The sequence below is a fragment of the Nerophis lumbriciformis genome, linkage group LG20, assembly GCF_033978685.3.
Source record: "Nerophis lumbriciformis linkage group LG20, RoL_Nlum_v2.1, whole genome shotgun sequence".
Taxonomy (NCBI): Eukaryota; Metazoa; Chordata; class Actinopteri; order Syngnathiformes; family Syngnathidae; genus Nerophis; species Nerophis lumbriciformis.
The window spans coordinates 41396507-41416495 of NC_084567.2; the positions used below are offsets into that span (position 1 = coordinate 41396507).

Here is a 19989-nt window from a genome sequence, read left to right on the forward strand (position 1 = left end):
AATTTCTAAGGTTTTATTCTTATTCTTATTCTTATTATTATTATTATTATTATTATTCCGCAGCTTTGCGCACTACTTTGACCCCCTTAACATGCTTCAAAACTCACCAAATTTTACACACACATCAGTAATATACGGCAAAACTTTTTATCAAAAAACCAAACCTCAAAACTCAAAATTGCGCTCCTCAAAACTCAAAATTGCGCTCTAGCGCCCCCTAGGAAAAAATAAAACTAGACTGCCTGTAACTCCCACTAGGAAGGTCGTAAAAACATGAAACAAAATCCTCTATGTAGGTCTGACTTAGACCTAGTTCTCATAATTGTACATCCTCGGGCTGAAATCAACAGGAAGTTGGCAATTCCCCCTTCAAGACAAAAAAGTACTAAAAACAGTCACTTTTGCCTCTTTGAGCTGCAATTTGACCCCCTTAACATGCTTCAAAACTCACCAAACTGAACGCACACATCAGGACTGGCAAAAACTGTGATCTATTAAAAAAACCTAACCCCAAATTCAAAAATTGCGCTCTAGAGCAATTTTTGAATAAAACGGAGAAAAAACTGCTCCTCGGAAGAAGAAAAATTACAAAACTGCCTGTAGACCTATATTTCATAAATTGACAACCCCCAGCAAAAATCAACAGGAAGTTTGCTATTCCCCCTTCAAAAAAATTTTTTTGTAAAAACCGGTCACCTTCCTTCAAAAACGAACTCCTCTGAGCGCGTTTGTCGTTTCGCCTTCAAACTAACACAGGAGAGAGATTGAACCCTTGTGATTACAACAACAGAAGCGCTTTTTTTTATAACTGCTCCGGTTTTGATTTTATGAGCCTTCAAAGAACCGCTGCGCTGATGCTGCTGCGCTGCTCTTTTTGTAAGATGGCTGCTTAAAAGCCGGAAGCACCAACGTGCCCACACAATGCAGACAAGGTAGGTACACTAGACAAAAGTATTGGTACACTTATGACGAAAACTGAACAAAAGTATTGGGACACTTAGGACTAGCACCTGCCAAATACGCGGGCCCGACCAACGCTGCTTGCAGCTTTAATTATTATTATTATTATTATTATTATTATATACTGTCTAATACGGGGGTCGGCAACCCGCGGCTCTAGACGGCTCTTTAGCGCCGCCCTAGTGGCTCTCTGGAGCTTTTTTAAAAAATGTATGAAAAATGGAAAAAGATGAGGGGGAAAAAAAATATTTTTTGTTTTAGTATGTTTTCTGTAGGAGGACAAACATGACACAAACCTCCCTAATTGTTATAAATCACACTGTTTATATTAAACATGCTTCACTGATTCGAGTATTTGGCAGCACCGTTTTGTCCTACTAATTTTGGCGGTCCTTGAACTCACCTTAGTTTGTTTACATATATAACTTTCTCCGACTTCCTAGGACGTGTTTTATCCTTTTTCGGTCTCATTTTGTCCACCAAACTTTTAACTTTGTGCATGAATGCACAAAGGTGAGTTTTGTTGATGTTATTGACATGTGTAGAGTGCTACTCAGACATATTTGGTCACTGCATGACTGCGAGCTAATCGATGCTAACATGCTATTTAGGCTAGCTATATGTACATATTGCATCATTATGCCTCATTTGTAGCTACATTTGAGCTCATTTAGTTTCCTTTAAGTCCTCTTAATTCAATTTATATCTCATGACACACTATCTGTATGTAATATGGCTTTTAATTTTTTGCGGCTCCAGACAAATGTGTTTTTGTATTGTTGGTCCAATATGGCTCCTTCAACATTTTGGGTTGCCGACCCCTGGTCTAATAGCACAGAGTTGATTAGAATTGTACAGAAATATTCATGAGTTTTGCTATTTACAAACCCCAAAACCAGTGAAGTTGTCACGTTGTGTAAATGGTAAATAAAAAGAGAATACAGCAAATCCTTTTCAACTTATATTCAATTGAATAGACTGCAAAGAGAAGATACCTAAAGTTCAAAATGGAAAGCTTTGTTATTTTTTGCAAGTATTAGCTCATTTGGAATTTGATGCCCGCAACATGTTTCAAAAAAGCTGGCACAAGTGGCAAAAAAGACTGAGAAAGTTGGGGGATGCTCATCAAACACTTTTTTGGAACATCCCACAGGTGAACGGGCTAATTGGGAACAGGTGGGTGCCATGATTGGGTATAAAAGCAGCTTCCGTGAAATGCTCAGTCATTCACAAACAAGGACGGGGCGAGGGTTACCACTTTGTCAACAAATGCCTGAGCAAATTGTTTAAGAACAACATTTCTCAACAAGCTATTGCAAGGAATTTAGGGATTTCACCATCTACGCTCTGTAATATCATCAAAAGGTTCAGAGAATCTGGAGAAATCACTGCAAGGCCGAAAACCAACATCGAATGCCCGTGACCTTCGATCCCTCAGGCGGTACTGCATCAAAAAGCGACATCAGTGTGTAAAGGATATCACCACATGGGCTCAGGAACACTTCAGAAACCCACTGTCAGTAACTACAGTTGGTCGCTACATCTGTAAGTGCAAGTTAAAACTCTTCTATGCAAAACCAAAGTCATTTATCAACAACACCCAGAAACGCCGTCGGCTTCACTGGGCCTGACCTCATCTAAGATGGACTGATGTAAAGTGGAAAAGTGTTCTCTGGTCTGACGAGTCCACATTTCAAATTGTTTTTGGAAACTGTGGACGTCGTGTCCTCCGGACCAAAGAGGAAAAGGACCATCCGGATTGTTCTAGGCGCAAAGTGTAAAAGCCAGCATGTGTGATGGTATGGGGGTGTATTAGTGGCCAAGACATGGGTAACTTACACATCTGTGAAGGCACCATTAATGCTGAAAGGTACATACAGGTTTTGGAGCAACATATGTTGCCATCCAAGCAACGTTACCATGGACGCCCCTGCTTATTCAATCAATCAATCAATCAATGTTTATTTATATAGCCCTAAATCACAAGTGTCTCAAAGGGCTGCACAAGCCACAACGACATCCTCGGTACAAAGCCCACATAAGGGCAAGGAAAAACTCACCCCAGTGGGACGTTGATGTGAATGACTATGAGAAACCTTGGAGAGGACCGCATATGTGGGTAACCCCCCCCCCCTTCTAGGGGAGACCGAATGCAATGGATGTCGAGTGGGTCTGACATAATATTGTGAGAGTCCAGTCCATAGTGGATCCAACATAATAGTGAGAGTCCAGTCCATAGTGGATCTAACATAATAGTGAGAGTCCAGTCCATAGTGGATCTAACATAATAGTGAGAGTCCAGTCCATAGTGGATCTAACATAATAGTGAGAGTCCAATCCATAGTGGATCCAACATAATAGTGTGAGAGTCCAGTCCGTAGTGGATCTAACATAATAGTGAGAGTCCAGTCCATAGTGGATCTAACATAATAGTAAGAGTCCAGTCCATAGTGGATCTAACATAATAGTGAGAGTCCAGTCCATAGTGGATCTAACATAATAGTAAGAGTCCAGTCCATAGTGGGGCCAGCAGGACACCATCCCGAGCGGAGACGGGTCAGCAGCGCAGAGATGTTCCCAGCCGATGCACAGGCGAGCGGTCCACCCCGGGTCCCGACTCTGGACCGCCAGCACTTCATCCATGGCCACCGGACCTGTGCCCCCCCCCCCACCCCCTCCACAAGGAAGAGGGGAGCAGAGGAGAAAAGAAAAGAAACGGCAGATCAACTGGTCTAACAGGGGGGCTATTTAAAGGCTAGAGTATACAAACGAGTTTTAAGATGGGACTTAAATGCTTCTACTGAGGTAGCATCTCTAATTGTTACCGGGAGGGCATTCCATTGTACTGGAGCCCCAATAGAAAACGCTCTATAGCCCGCAGACTTTTTTTGGGCTCTGGGAATCACTAATATTCCAGCGTGGCTTCATAGTAAAAGAGTGCGGGTACTAGACTGGCCTGCCTGTAGTCCAGACCTGTCTCCCATTGAAAATGTGTGGCGCATTATGAAGCCTAAAATAGCACAACGGAGACCCCCGGACTGTTGAACAACTTAAGCTGTACATCAAGCAAGAATGGGAAAGAATTCCACCTGAGAAGCTTCAAAAATGTGTCTCCTCAGTTCCCAAACCTTTACTGAGTGTTGTTAAAAGGACAGGCCATGTAACACAGTGGTAAAAATGCCCCTGTGACTTGATTATTTGCAAAAAAAATTAGGTTGCTCAGTGCCATCCATCCATCCATCCATCTTCTTCCGCTTATCCGAGGTCGGGTCGCGGGGGCAGCAGCTTAAGCAGGGAAGCCCAGACTTCCCTCTCCCCAGCCACTTCGTCCAGCTCTTCCTGTGGGACCCCGAGGCGTTCCCAGGCCAGCCGGGAGACATAGTCTTCCCAACGTGTCCTGGGTCTTTTCCCGCGGCCTCCTACCGGTCGGACGTGCCCTAAACACCTCCCTAGGGAGGCGTTCGGGTGGCATCCTGACCAGATGCCCGAACCACCTTACCTGGCTCCTCTCCATGTGGAGGAGCAGCGGCTTTATATTGAGCTCCCCCCGGATGGCAGAGCTTCTCACCCTATCTCTAAGGGAGAGCCCCGCCACCCGGCGGAGGAAACTCATTTCGGCCGCTTGTACCCGTGATCTTGTCCTTTCGGTCATAACCCAAAGCTCATGACCATAGGTGAGGATGGGAACGTAGATCGACCGGCAAATTGAGAGCTTTGCCTTCCGGCTCAGCTCCTTCTTCACCACAACGGATCGATACAGCGTCCGCATTACTGAAGACGCCGCACCGATCCGCCTGTCGATCTCACCATCCACTCTTCCCTCACTCGTGAACAAGACTCCGAGGTACTTGAACTCCTCCACTTGGGGCAAGATCTCCTCCCCCAACCCGGAGATGGCACTCCACCCTTTTCCGGGCGAGAACCATGGACTCGGACTTGGAGGTGCTGATTCTCATCCCAGTCGCTTCACACTCGGCTGCGAACCGATCCAGCAAGAGCTGAAGATCCTGGCCAGATGAAGCCATCAGGACCACATCATCTGCAAAAAGTAGAGACCTAATCCTGCAGCCACCAAACCAGATCCCCTCAACGCCTTGACTGCGCCTAGAAATTCTGTCCATAAAAGTTATGAACAGAATGGGTGACAAAGGGCAGCCTTGGCGGAGTCCAACCCTCACTGGAAACGTGTCCGACTTACTGCCGGCAATGCGGACCAAGCTCTGGCACTGATCATACAGGGAGCGGACCGCCACAATCAGACAGTCCGATACCCCATACTCTCTGAGCACTCCCCACAGGACTTCCCGAGGGACACGGTCGAATGCCTTCTCCAAGTCCACAAAACACATGTAGACTGGTTGGGCAAACTCCCATGCACCCTCAAGGACCCTGCCGAGAGTATAGAGCTGGTCCACAGTTCCACGACCAGGACGAAAACCACACTGTTCCTCCTGAATCCGAGGTTTCTCAGTGTGAACATGAAATATCTTCTCTTTGCAGTCTATTCAATTGAACATAAGTTGAATAGGATTTCAGGTTTCGTACATGGTAAATATTCCTGTAAAAGTCTTGTGAATCTCTACCTGAGGAGAAGATATTTGTACGCACTCTTGGAACAAAAAGTCGGGTGTGACGTCAGTGCAGCCCAACCCTGCCTGGTCCTTTACCGCCTCCTATGATCATTAACCAGCTGCTGCATGTCCGTACCTGAGATCCTCCTCTGCCACATGCACTCTGGACTTATGAAGCACACACCAGGTGGAAGACCTCTATCTTACAGCCAATCACATTCAGCTATCAAATACTCCTCAGGTAGGACTGGATCTTTATACATGTCATACCTTAATAAAAGTAATGTCACTATCATCCCTACGTACTATTACTTTTAGTACTTAATATTCTCCTTTGAAGTTAAACCAAAGTGATGCCATCCTTAAATCAGCTATTTGAATAATAATAAAAGTTTGTGGTTTCAATCAAACTGGAAATGTGAAATAGGTCGACAAAGAAAGAAAGAGGTGTGTAGAAGTAAACGGAGACAGTGGGTGTGTCACAAGGTGTCTAACTTTATTTCCCACAGGCTACATAACTTCACACTAAAGTGATTGTATTTGACTACATATTCTGTATTTATTAGGGCCCGCATGGCCCATTGCATAAGGACTCCCAAAGGGAGTCCTTATGCAATGGGCCATAAGGACCTATTGTATTTGTAAGGTTTTATTATTCTTTATTCTTCCGCCGCCACAACAAACTGTAATTTGACCCACTTAACATGCTTCAAAACTCACCATATTTGACCCACACATCAGGACCTGCGAAAATTACCTTTTTTTAAAAAAAAAACGAACCCCAAAACTCAAAATTGCGCTCTAGCGCCCCCTAGGAAAAAAAAACAAACTAGACTGCCTATATCTCCCACTATAGGAAGATCGGAGAGACATGAAACAAAAACCTGTATGTAGGTCTGACTTAGACCTAGTTTTCATAATTGTATATCATCGGGCAGAAATCAACAGGAAGTTGGCAATTCCCCCTTCAAGACAAAAAAAAGTACTAAAAACAGTCACTTTTGCCTCTTTGAGCTGTAATTTGACCCACTTAACATGCTTCAAAACTCACCATATTTGACCCACACATCAGGACCTGCGAAAATTACCTTTTTTTAAAAAAAAACCGAACCCCAAAACTCAAAATTGCGCTCTAGCGCCCCCTAGGAAAAATAAAAACTAGACTGCCTATATCTCCCACTATAGGAAGATCGGAGAGACATGAAACAAAAACCTGTATGTAGGTCTGACTTAGACCTAGTTTTCATAATTGTATGTCATCGGGCAGAAATCAACAGGAAGTTGGCAATTCCCCCTTCAAGACAAAAAAAAGTACTAAAAACAGTCACTTTTGCCTCTTTGAGCTGTAATTTGACCCCCTTAACACGCTTCAAAACTCACCAAACTGAACGCACACATCAGGACTGGCAAAAATTGCGATCTAATAAAAAAAACCTAAGCCCAAATTGAAAAATTGCGCTCTAGTAAAACGGAGAAAAAACTGCTCCTCGGAAGAAAAAAATGACAAAACTGCCTGTAACTCCCACCGGGAAGGTCGGAGAGACATGAAACAAAAACCTCTATGTAGGTCTCACTTAGACCTACATTTCATAAATTGACAACCCCCAGCAAAAATCAACAGGAAGTTTTCTATTCCCCCTTCAAAACTAATTTTTTGTAAAAACCGGTCACCTTCCTTCCAAAAACTATCTCCTCTGAGCGCGTTTGTCGTTTCGGCTTCAAACTAACACAGGAGAGAGATTAAACCCTTGTGTATACAATAACAGAACAGAGTTTTAATACCTGCTCCGGTTTTGATTTTATGACCCTTCAAAGACCCGCTGCGCTGATGCTGCTGCGCTGCTGTTTTTTTTAAGATGACTGCTTAAAAGCAGGAAGCACCAACGTGCCCACACAATGCAGACAAGGTAGGTACACTAGACAAAAGTCTTGGGACACTTCAGACTAAAAGTAGACAAGAGTATTGGGACACTTAGGACTAGCACCTGCCAAATACGCGGGCCCGACCAATGCTGCTTGCAGCTTTAATTATTCTTTATTCTTCCGCCGCCACAACAAACTGTAATTTGACCCACTTAACATGCTTCAAAACTCACCATATTTGACCCACACATCAGGACCTGCGAAAATTACCTTTTTTTTTAAAAACCGAACCCCAAAACTCAAAATTGCGCTCTAGCGCCCCCTAGGAAAAAAAACAAACTAGACTGCCTATATCTCCCACTATAGGAAGATCGGAGAGACATGAAACAAAAACCTGTATGTAGGTCTGACTTAGACCTAGTTTTCATAATTGTATATCATCGGGCAGAAATCAACAGGAAGTTGGCAATTCCCCCTTCAAGACAAAAAAAAGTACTAAAAACAGTCACTTTTGCCTCTTTGAGCTGTAATTTGACCCCCTTTAACATGCTTCAAAACTCACCAAACTGAACGCACACATCAGGACTGGCAAAAATTGAGATCTAATAAAAAAAACCTAAGCCCAAATTTAAAAATTGCGCTCTAGAGCAATTTTTGAATAAAACGGAGAAAAAACTGCTCCTCGGAAGAAAGAAATGACAAAACTGCCTGTAACTCCCACCGAGAAGGTCGGAGAGACATGAAACAAAAACCTCTATGTAGGTCTCACTTATACCTACATTTCATAAACTGACAACCCCCAGCAAAAATCAACAGGAAGTTTGCTATTCCCCCTTCAAAACTATCCATCCATCCATCCATCCATTTTCTACCGCTTATTCCCTTTTGGGGTCGCGGGGGGCGCTGGAGCCTATCTCAGCTACAATCCGGCGAAAGGCGGGGTACACCCTGGACAAATCGCCACCTCATCGCAGGGCCAACACAGATAGACAGACAACATTCACACTCACATCCACACACTAGGGCCAATTTTAGTGTTGCCAATAAACTTATCCCCAGGTGCATGTCTTTGGAAAAGACATGCACTAAAACAAATTTTTTGTAAAAACCGGTCACCTTCCTTCAAAAACTATCTCCTCTGAGCGCGTTTGTCGTTTCGGCTTCAAATTAACACAGGAGAGAGATTAAACCCTTGTGTATAAAATAACAGAACAGCTTTTCAATACCTGCTCCGGTTTTGATTTTATGACCCTTCAAAGACCCGCTGCGCTGATGCTGCTGCGCTGCTGTTTTTTTTAAGATGACTGCTTAAAAGCAGGAAGCACCAACGTGCCCACACAATGCAGACAAGGTAGGTACACTAGACAAAAGTCTTGGGACACTTCAGACTAAAAGTAGACAAAAGTATTGGGACACTTAGGACTAGCACCTGCCAAATACGCGGGCCCGACCAATGCTGCTTGCAGCTTTAATTATTCTTTATTCTTCCGCCGCCACTTTAAACTGTAATTTGACCCACTTAACATGCTTCAAAACTCACCATATTTGACCCACACATCAGTACCTGCAAAAATTGCCTTTTTCAAAAAAAAACGAACCACAAAACTCAAAATTGCGCTCTAGCGCCCCCTACGCAAAAAACTAACTAGACTGCCTGTAACTCCCACTAGGAAGGTCGGAGAGACATAAGACAAAAACCTTTATGTAGGTGTGACTTAGACCTAGATTTCATAATAGTATATATTCTCGGGCAAAAATCAACAGGAAGTTGGCAATTCCCCCTTCAAGACAAAAAAGTACTAAAAACAGTCACTTTTGCCTCTTTGAGCTGTAATTTGACCCCCTTAACATGCTTCAAAACTCACCGAACTGAACGCACACATCAGGACTGGCAACAATTGCGATCTAATAAAAAAGCCTAAGCCCAAATTTAAAAATTGCGCTCTAGTAAAACGGAGAAAAAAATGCTCCTCGGAAGAAGAAAAATGACAAAACTGCCTGTAACTCCCACCGGGAAGGTCGGAGAGACATGAAAAAAAACCTCTATGTGGGTCTCACTTAGACCTACATTTCATGAATTGACAGCCCCCAGCAAAAATCAACAGGAAGTTTGCTATTCCCCCTTCAAAACTAATTTTTTTGTAAAAACCGGTCACCTTCCTTCAAAAACTATCTCCTCTGAGCGCGTTGGTCGTTTTGGCTTCAAACTAACACAGGAGAGAGATTAAACCCTTGTGTATAAAATAACAGAACAGAGTTTTAATACCTGCTCCGGTTTTGATTTTATGACCCTTCAAAGACCCGCTGCGCTGCTGTTTTTTTAAGATGGCTGCTTAAAAGCAGGAAGCACCAACGTGCCCACACAATGCAGACAAGGTAGGTACACTAGACAAAAGTCTTGAGACACTTCAGACTAAAAGTAGACAAAAGTATTGGGACACTTAGGACTAGCACCTGTCAAATACGCGGGCCCGACCAATGCTGCTTGCAGCTTTAATTGTTCCTATAATTCCTTTAGTTATTTGGCATCTAACATACACGCGTTTACTCACTTAGCTGTGTTCTTTGTTCTTATTATGGCAACCAAACATTTTGCAAAGCCTGTTTATCAACTATTGTGCACACACTTTGACATGTCAGTGATTTATAAACACAAATAAACTCTTAATGTCACATTAAAACATGTTAAAACCTGACATATCTTTGAGTCTATGACTATGGACTAACACTCACTGGCAATACAGACCACTTTGTCTACTCGTTCAGTACAATTTTACGTCAAATTTGGGGGGCGGTGTGGCTCAGATGGTAGAGTGGCTGTCCAGGAACTCAGGGTTCCTTATTTGAAACGAGCTTCCGTCATTTCAGTCACTGCTGTTGTGTCCTTGGGCAAGACAGTCCACCCACACTGGTGCACAGAGCTCTGGAACACCTCTCACTTGACAAAAGAGATTATTCATCTCAGTGGGAGAAGTAAAGTGTTGCTTAACTTGTTATTCTAAACACTGAAAAGCAAAAACAAATGTTATTGCATACCCACCCAAAATGTGGACCATACTAATAGTATGTATTTGGTTAATAAATACAGTATGGCCACAATAACAGGAAGGACTTTCTCCATGTTGTTCCTAAAAAAAGAGCAAAGTGTAGAATTGTCCAAAAATGCCTTGATATGCCTTTCAATTGACCCTATTTGACCTTTCATGAAAAATAAATCTATCTGTTGCTATTAGAGCAGCACACGGGCAACATCAGCATAACACATCTGGTAGCCAGCAAAGTCAGGCCTTCAAAATAAAAGCGTGGTTGCATCACAGCGTCTATGAACTCTCCTGGTTGGAAATGTTTTCTTATGTCGGCCGAATTCTGGTCCAATTTTCCATAAATGTCCTTTTTTTTCCCCCAAACTCACTTATTTTCAAATGAAAATGTTGACTGGTGCGCTTAGCGAGGACCTATGATTATTTTACTCTACTTTTAACACGATTCCTTGTGGTCTGGATCAAGAGTGCCAAACTCCGTGAGGGCCACGTCAGAGCTAGGCTGCCATCAGTGAATGCATATGAATATATATATAATATAAATATATTGAGAGAGTTGTGTATATATATATATATATATATATATATATATATATATATATATATATATATATATATATATAAATGTATATATATATATATATATATATATATATATATATATATATATATATATATATATATATATATATATATTAGAGATGCGCGGATAGGCAATTATTTAATCCGCAACCGCATCACAAAAGTCGTCAAAAATCCGCATCCACCCGAACTAACATTTAATCAAAACCGCACCCGCCCGCACCCGCCCGCACCCGCCCGTTGTTATATATCTAATATAGACGATGCAAGGCATTAGTGAGGTTATAAAGCTTTTGCCTGTTAAAGAAAGGAGACTGATCCAATTTAGCAGAGACATTCAATGCGTGCCACGCTGTCACGGCCCAGACGCACACCAGTGCGCAATCATCTGGGAGCCGCGCTGAGCGCACCTCCAAGCGCGCTCGCGCCACTCAAACTGCTGCAGGCAGCTGCGTTCTATCTTGTTTTAACATCCTGTGGCACCCTTCTGGGATCACGGCGAACGAAACTGCTCATGCTCTGGGTGTTTGTGGAAATTCGGGGTTTTGCACAAATGTGATGCACCATGTTAGATGTCCCGGTTTTGTGACTGTCGTAGACATAAACAGCGTCGCAGCTCTTGCAAATCACGTAGCCAGCATTACTATCATCCTGATTTACAACCTCATAAAAACGAGTCCACGCTGAACTTTTCTGGCCTTTTTTTCTCCTGGTCTTTAGTATTCCCTTTTTTAGTTTGTCACGTACCACGTTTGCTGCCGGCGTTGCCATCTCTTTTTTTTTTCTTCTTCTGTTGTGGCATATGCTGCAGGTGCCTGCTCGTTTTTCGTATGTGGGTAACAACATTTAACTATGTATATAGATTTCCGAATTGGTTTAACTGCCACCCGCCTGAATCTATTTAAAATCAATTTTTTTTTCAACCGCCCGACCCGACCCGCAGATAAAATCTAATTTTTTTTTATTTCAACCGCCCGACCCGCGGATAATCCGCGGACTCCGCGGTTGTGTCCGCAAACCGCGCATCTCTAATATATATATATATATATATATATATATATATATATATATATATATATATATATAAATTCATACATTATATTATTTTTGTTTATTTTCACATAAAAAACACTAATATCTAATTTGTGAGACTTTTATTTTGAAGAGTAATAGTAGTAGTAGTAGTAGTAGTAGTAGTGTCTTCTTTGTTCATTTACAAAATCCAGTCATGAAGATTCTATCTAAACTTGGAGTGTAAATAAATCCATGATGTATAAATGTATATTAGTATTACTTTTGTAATGACAGTGACTTTTAAAATGCTACAGTTTGTCCACATTTATTCTTTTCTTCTGTTGACTCAACTCTCCAGCCCTGGGTGGACTATACACCCTCCATTTATCCGCACAAACATAAAGCTCCCGACGGAACAAAGAGTATGTTGAGACAAAGCATTTTATATATATCTATATATATATATATCTATATATATATATATATATACATATATATATATATATATATATATATATACATATATATATATATATATATATATATATATATATATATATATATATATATATATATATATATATATGTATGTATGTATTAGAGATGCGCGGTTTGCGGGCACAACTGCGGAGTCCGCGGATCGGGCGGATGAAATTAAAAAAAATGTGATTTTATCCGCGGGTCGGGTCGGGCGGTTGAAATTAAAAAAAAGATTTTAAATAGATTCAGGCGGGTGGCAGTTAAACCAATTGGGAAATATATATACATAGTTAAATGTTGTTACCCACATACGAAAAACGAGCAGGCACCTGCAGCATATGCCACAACAGAAGAAGAAAAAAAAAGAATAGATGGACACTTTTACGGAGCGGAGAAGGGACGCCTCGCCGGGGTCCGGGACCGAGGCCCCTTCCCCCGAGAGGGCCCCACCGGGAGCCGTAGCTGAGGCGATCCGCGAGAAGGGCCCGACGCACGTCCAGGGTCACTACCGCGCCCACCGCACCGACACCCCGCCTCGTCCACCTTCGCCGCGGCCGGCGTCACGCGCAGCAGGTAAGCAACTTACCTGCCCGCCACCCCCGTGGCCGGGGGCTCGTAACAGGGGTCACTCCGCGCGCTCCGCCCGCGCAGCTTACCTGCCCGCCACCCCCGTTGCCGGGGGCGCGTAACAGGGGTCACTCCGCGCGCAGTGCGCTCACGAAAGGGGTGGGGCTCACCCTGGTTGATATAGACAGCAGGACGTTGGCCATGGAAGTCGAAACCCGCTAAGGAGTGTGAAACAACCCACCTGCCGAATCAACTAGCCCTGAAAATGGATGGCGCTGGAGCGTCGGGACCATACCCGGCCGTCGCCGGCAGCGAGACGCGCTTGGAGGTGCGCTCAGCGTGGCTCCCATATGATTGCGCACTGGTGTGCGTCTGGGTCGTGACAGGGTGGCACGCGAATGTCTGTGCTGCATTGGATCAGTCTCCTTTCTTTAACAGGCAAAAGCTTTATAACCTCACTAATGCCTTGCATCGTCTATATTAGATATATAACAACGGGCGGGTGCGGGCGGATGCGGTTCTGATTAAATGTTAGATCGGGTGGATGGCGGATGGTTGACGACTTTCTGATGCGGTTGCGGATGAAATAATTGCCTATCCGCGCATCTCTAGTATGTATGTATGTATGTATGTATGTATATATGTATATATATATATATATGTATATATATATATATATATATATATATATATATATATATATATATATGTATATATGTATGTATGTATATATATATATATATATATATATATGTATATATGTATATATGTATGTATGTATGTATGTATGTATGTATGTATGTATATATATGTATATATATATATATATATATATATATATATATGTATATATATATATATATATATATGTATATATGTATGTATGTATGTATGTATGCATGTATGTATGTATATATATATATATATATATATATATGTATATATATATATATGTATGTATGTATGTATATATGTATATGTATATATATATATATATATATATGTATATATATATATATATATATATATATGTATATATGTATGTATGTATGTATGTATGCATGCATGCATGCATGTATGTATGTATGTATGTATGTATGTATATGTATGTATGTATGTATGTATGCATGTATGTATATATATATATAATATTTATTTATTCATTTGATAGGGAAATCATATTATAAGTACTGAGAAACAGACATGCACCCCCACAAAAAAAAAAAAAAAAATGTTAAATAATAATAAAAAATTAAATTAATAACCCCTTGTACCTACCAGAAGCAGATAGAAACTCAAACAAACTGACTAAAAAAAATATTTAAAAAATTAAAAAAAATTAAAAAACATACAGAGAAGTGTTACTGAATAAAAACAAAGAATAATTGAGTTAAGTGGAAAGGTTCATTGTCAACAGTGAGGGTCACATGTGTCCTATAATGTCTTTAATTTAGCCATGTAACTAATCATACAGCCCCTGGTCACGTCAAATTGTTTTGTTGTACCCCTCAGATTATATTTAATGTTCTCTAGATCTAAGAAAAAACATGAGGTCCTTAAGCCTTGGGGACAAACTGTGATTTCCACTCCAATAAAATCCTTCTACAAGCTATTAATAATGCAAAATATCCCTAAAAGTCTGCTTCGTGTTTACATAGTTTGGTGGAATTCCAAAAATAGCCAATTGTGCACAAGGTGTCACTTTGCACCTTTAAATGTCACTCCTGAGTCCTGCCTGTGTCAAAGTCAGTCAGACAGTTCCTGCGGACAACTACTGAATACCTGAGATGTTTCCATGCAGCAAACATGCTGAGACAAAGCTGCAGACACGAAAAAGATGCAAAGTTAGAGAGCTGCACTGGAAGGAAGATGTAAGAAAGTAAAAGCTGGATGGAGTGTTTGGGACTGAAGGGTAAAAAGTGCAGACTGGTTAGAGGGTGCAGTCCTGTTATTAACTCTCTTGGAGAGTGAAGGCTGGGCCAAAGTGAGTGAGAGAGAGGATAAATATAACTTAAAAACTACTGAGGGGGAGAGAAAGACTGGGAAGAAATATTTGACACAGAGAGAAGAAAGCGCCGCAGACAAAGACATAAAAGAGCTCAGAGCAAACGTAAGATTCTCTGCTTTTTTGTATCCAGGAATTCTATTTAAAGGAGAATGTGCAGGAATAATATCAACATAAATGTTTGCTTGTCATTTATGTCATGTATGTTGTCTGTGGGATCTAATCTGTGCCTCTTTGTCTGTAGTTGAAATGAATGAGGCAGCTCTGCTTCCCGTGGTCCAGGCAGGAGACGGGAGGGCACTGTCCAGGTGGGTCAAAATCACAGCAGACGCTGTAATCACATATCAAACATATTATTATTGATATTAACATATTAGGGCATTTTGTACTCCCTCGTCCCAAGAAGAATGCTTTGCGGAAATATTTTATTTATAGATCTGTATCGCTCTGGAATAACCTGCCTCCAATTCTCACCGGCATTGAAAGTAAACAGTTTTTTTAAAAAGAAAGTCATATTTTATTTGAGTCTTTAAATTAGTTTGCTTTTTTTTTTTATTGTGAAGTTATATTTATACAGTATGGTAATTATTATTCTGTGACTATAAATTGTTTGCTTGTTCTCTTATTGATGCTTTTATTTGTTTCTGTATTGTGTAGTTATAATTACCGTATTTTCCGCACCATAAGCCGCCCCGGGTTATAAGCCGCGCCTTCAATGAACGGCATATTTCAAAACTTTGTCCACCTATAAGCCGCCCCGTGTTATAAGCCGCATCTAACTGCGCTAAAGGGAATGTCAAAAAAACAGTCAGATAGGTCAGTCAAACTTTAATAATATATTAAAAAACCAGCGTGATGTGGGCGCGCATGGAGTCGTATATCAACATGGACGGAGCTGCGTGAAAAAAGCCACCCGGCCTCTTCGCGTAAACTTCCCTTAACCACTCGCTCATCTTTTCTTCATCCATCCATCCCTTCGAGTTAGCTTTTATGATGACGCCGGCTGGAAAGGTCTCTTTTGGCAAGGTCTTCCTTTTGAATATCACCATGGGTGGAAGTTTCTGGCCATTAGCATGGCAAGCTAGAACCACAGTGAAGGACGACTTCTCATTCCCTGTGGTGCGAATATTCACCGTACGTGCTCCCGTTGTATCCACAGTGCGGTTCACAGGAATATCAAAAGTCAGTGGAAACTCGTCCATGTTGATAATGTTCTCTGGCCGGATCTTTTTTTCAGCTATCTTGTTTTTACAATATGCACGGAAAGTAGCCAGCTTTTCTTGTAAGTCTTTAGGCAGTTGCTGTGAAATAGTAGTCCGTGTGCGGATGGAGAGATTGCGTCTTTTCATGAACCGGAAACCTGTCGCTTAGTAGGAGCCATTTTGTGGTCTTTACAGATGTAAACACACAAAGGAAATGAAACGTAATACCCGCGCGCTTCTTCTTCTACGGGGGCGGGTGGTTGCTTACCGTAGAAGAAGAAGCGCTTCCTCTTCTACGGGGGCGGGTGCTTACCTTGGCAGTTGCTTACCATAGAAGAAGAAGCGCTTCCTCTTCTACGGGGAAAAACGATGGCGGCTGTTTACTGTAGTTGCGAGACCGAAACTTTATGAAAATAAATATTTATATTAATCCATATATAAGGCGCACCGGGTTATAAGCCGCACTGTCAGCTTTTGTGAAAATTTGTGGTTTTTATGTGTGGCTTATAGTGCGGAAAATACGGGTATATGCTTTTACTTGTAATTGTATTGAGTTTGTGGACCCCAGGAAGACTAGTGGGTTGTTGTGGCAACCAGCTAATGGGGATCCTTAATAAAAAATAAAAAATAAAATCAAATATCAAAAGTAATGTCTTTGAAAAAATGTTGTTCATTAATCTGACATTTTTCTAATCCATGTGAGTAAATGGGAACGCAAATATTGAAAAAAAAATTGTTAGGTTGTCAAATAAAGTATGTGTGATGTTCTTAAAAATAGTGTCAGGGGTGTCCAAGGCTTTTACACCAAATATCAAAAAGTTTAATATTAGGGTATTTTTTATTATGAAAAAAATTAAAGTATACTGTATTTATATATACACAGTAAATCATTTGTATTATGTAAAAAATGGCAAAATTAAATGTTATTTTACATATTGTTGTATTTTGTAATATTCATATTTATTTATTAGAATATAATATAATAGAATATATCTTTATTGTCACTGTACAACGAAATTGTAAGCAAAACTAATTTAGTGCAAATTCATAATAACACATAAAAACATAGATAAATAGATAAAAGTACATAAAATCCATAAAAATACCGAGCACACAGCTCACATGCGCAGTCATTCTTGTCTTGTCTTCAGCCATTATTACATTTTCAATGTCATTTGAAGGACAATGCTTAGTTGTATCAGCTTTCAGTTTCTCTTTACATGCCTTTTTACTCTTGTTTTTGTATACTGGTTGTACAACGTGAAGGTGTTTAAAGAAATAGACTTTCCAGCTGCTGATGACTCCTAAAGTGCTCTTTATTTAGTTATTAAGTGCACATTTTGGGTAAGGTTTTTTTGGGGGGCGCTTCAAAGAAAAAATGTCTAACTGATGGAACAATAATATATTTTGCTCTTCATATCCTTTCTGTAACAAAACACAGTTTTGTTATTTCATAACATAAACATCTCTTTTAATGTGATAAAGTGAAATAATAATTTTTTTATTTCAGTAAATTACAGTCAATTTGTGGCTTTGAAAAATGCCAAACTTTTTCAACTGTAGTTTTACTTATATAGAGTTATAAAACCCTAAAGCAGTGAAGTTGTCACGTTGTGTAAATGGTAAATAAAAAGAGAATACAACAAATAATTTCCAACTTATATTCAATTGAATAGACTGCAAAGACAAGATATTTAACGTTTGAACTGGAAAACTTTGTTATTTTTTGCAATTTTTAGCTCATTTGGAATTTGATGTCTGCAACATGTTTCAAAAAAGCTGGCACAAGTGGCAAAAAAGACTGAGAAAGTTGAGGAGTGCTCATCGAACACTTATTTGGAACATCCCACAGGTGAACGGGCTAATTGGGAACAGGTGGGTGCCATGATTGGGTATAAAAGCAGATTCCATGAAATGCTCAGTCATTCAATCAATCAATCAATCAATCAATCAATGTTTATTTATATACCCCTAAATCACAAGTGTCTCAAAGGGCTGCACAAGCCACAACGACATCCTCGGTACAAAGCCCACATAAGGGCAAGGAAAAACTCACCCCAGTGGGACGTCGATGTGAATGACTATGAGAAACCTTGGAGAGGACCGCATATGTGGGTAACCCCCCCCCCCCCTCTAGGGGAGACCGAATGCAATGGATGTCGAGTGGGTCTGACATAATATTGTGAGAGTCCAGTCCATAGTGGATCCAACATAATAGTAAGAGTCCAGTCCATAGTGGATCTAACATAATAGTGAGAGTCCAGTCCATAGTGGATCTAACATAATAGTGAGAGTCCAGTCCATAGTGGATCTAACAAAATAGTGAGAGTCCAGTCCATAGTGGATCCAACATAATAGTGAGAGTCCAGTCCATAGTGGATCAAACAAGGATGGGGCGAGGGTCACACCACTTTGTCAACAAATGCCTGAGTAAATTGTCCAACAGTTTAAGAACAACATTTCTCAACCAAGCTATTGCAAGGAATTTAGGGATTTCACCATCCACGGTCCGTAATATCATCAAAAGGTTCAGAGAATCTGGAGAAATCACTGCATGTAAGCAACAAGGCCCGTGACCTTCGATGCCTCAGGCGGCACTGCATCAAAAAGCGACATCAGTGTGTAAAGGATATCACCACATGGGTTCAGTAACCCTTCAGAAAAGCACTGTCAGTAACTACAGTTGGTCGCTACATCTGTAAGTGCAAGTTAAAAGCCACAGCCCATTTATCAACAACACCCAGAAATGTTTCGCTGGGCCCGAGCTCATCTAAGATGGACTGATGCAAAGTGGAAAAAGTGTTCTGTGGTCTGACGAGTCCACATTTCAAAATTGTGTTCGGAAACTGTGGACAGTCGTGTCCTCCGGAACAAAGAGGAAAAGAACCATCCGTATTGTTCTAGGCGCAAAGTGTAAAAGGCAGCATGTGTGATGGTATGGGGGTGTATTAGTGCCCAAGACATGGGTAACTTACACATCTGTGAAGGCACCATTAATGCTGAAAGGTACATCCAAGCATCCAAGCAACATTACCATGGACGCCCCTGCTTATTTCAGCAAGACAATGCCAAGCCACGTGTTACAACAGCGTGGCTTCATAGTAAAAGAGTGTCTCCTCAGTTCCCAAACCTTTACTGAGTGTTGTTAAAAGGGAAGGTCATGTAACACAGTGGTAAAAATGTCCCTGTGACAAGTTAATGATTGTTTGCCAAAAAAAAGTTTGAACATTAAGTATCTTGTCTTTGCAGTCTATTCATCCATCCATCCATCCATCTTCTTCCGCTTATCCGAGGTCGGGTCGCGGGGGCAGCAGCCTAAGCAGGGAAGCCCAGACTTCCCCTCTCCCCAGCCACTTCGTCCAGCTCCTCCCGGGGGATCCCGAGGCGTTCCCAGGCCAGCCGGGAGAGATAGTCTTCCCAGCGTGTCCTGGGTCTTCCCCGTGGCCTCCTACCGGTCGGACGTGCCCGAAACACCTTCCTAGGGAGGCGTTCGGGTGGCATCCTGACCAGATGCCCGAACCACCTCATCTGGCTCCTCTCCATGTGGAGGAGCAGCGGCTTTACTTTGAGCTCCCCCCGAATGACAGAGCTTCTCACCCTATCTCTAAGGGAGAGCCCCGCCACCCGGCGGAGGAAACTCATTTCGGCCGCTTGTACCCGTGATCTTGTCCTTTCGGTCATAACCCAAAGCTCATGACCATAGG

The 19989-nt window shown here is 41.5% G+C and overlaps 1 protein-coding gene across 4 annotated transcripts in view; it reads left to right on the forward strand.

Moving 5' to 3' along the window:
- The first annotated feature begins 1235 nt into the window (after nucleotides 1–1235).
- The window catches only part of rassf6 (Ras association domain family member 6), a 52615-nt gene continuing 33861 nt past the window's right edge, over nucleotides 1236–19989 (forward strand). The window contains exons 1-3 of one of the 4 annotated variants that reach the window (XM_072915367.1): nucleotides 1236–1473; nucleotides 5651–5772; nucleotides 15328–15391. In XM_072915367.1, the coding sequence (XP_072771468.1) occupies nucleotides 1460–1473; nucleotides 5651–5772; nucleotides 15328–15391 (200 nt within the window). In that variant the 5' untranslated portion in view covers nucleotides 1236–1459. Of the gene's footprint in view, nucleotides 1474–5650; nucleotides 5773–9725; nucleotides 9771–15155; nucleotides 15189–15327; nucleotides 15392–19989 lie in introns of those variants that run through there. The other 3 variants (XM_061981096.2, XM_061981094.2, XM_061981095.2) reach the window with 3 other exon arrangements.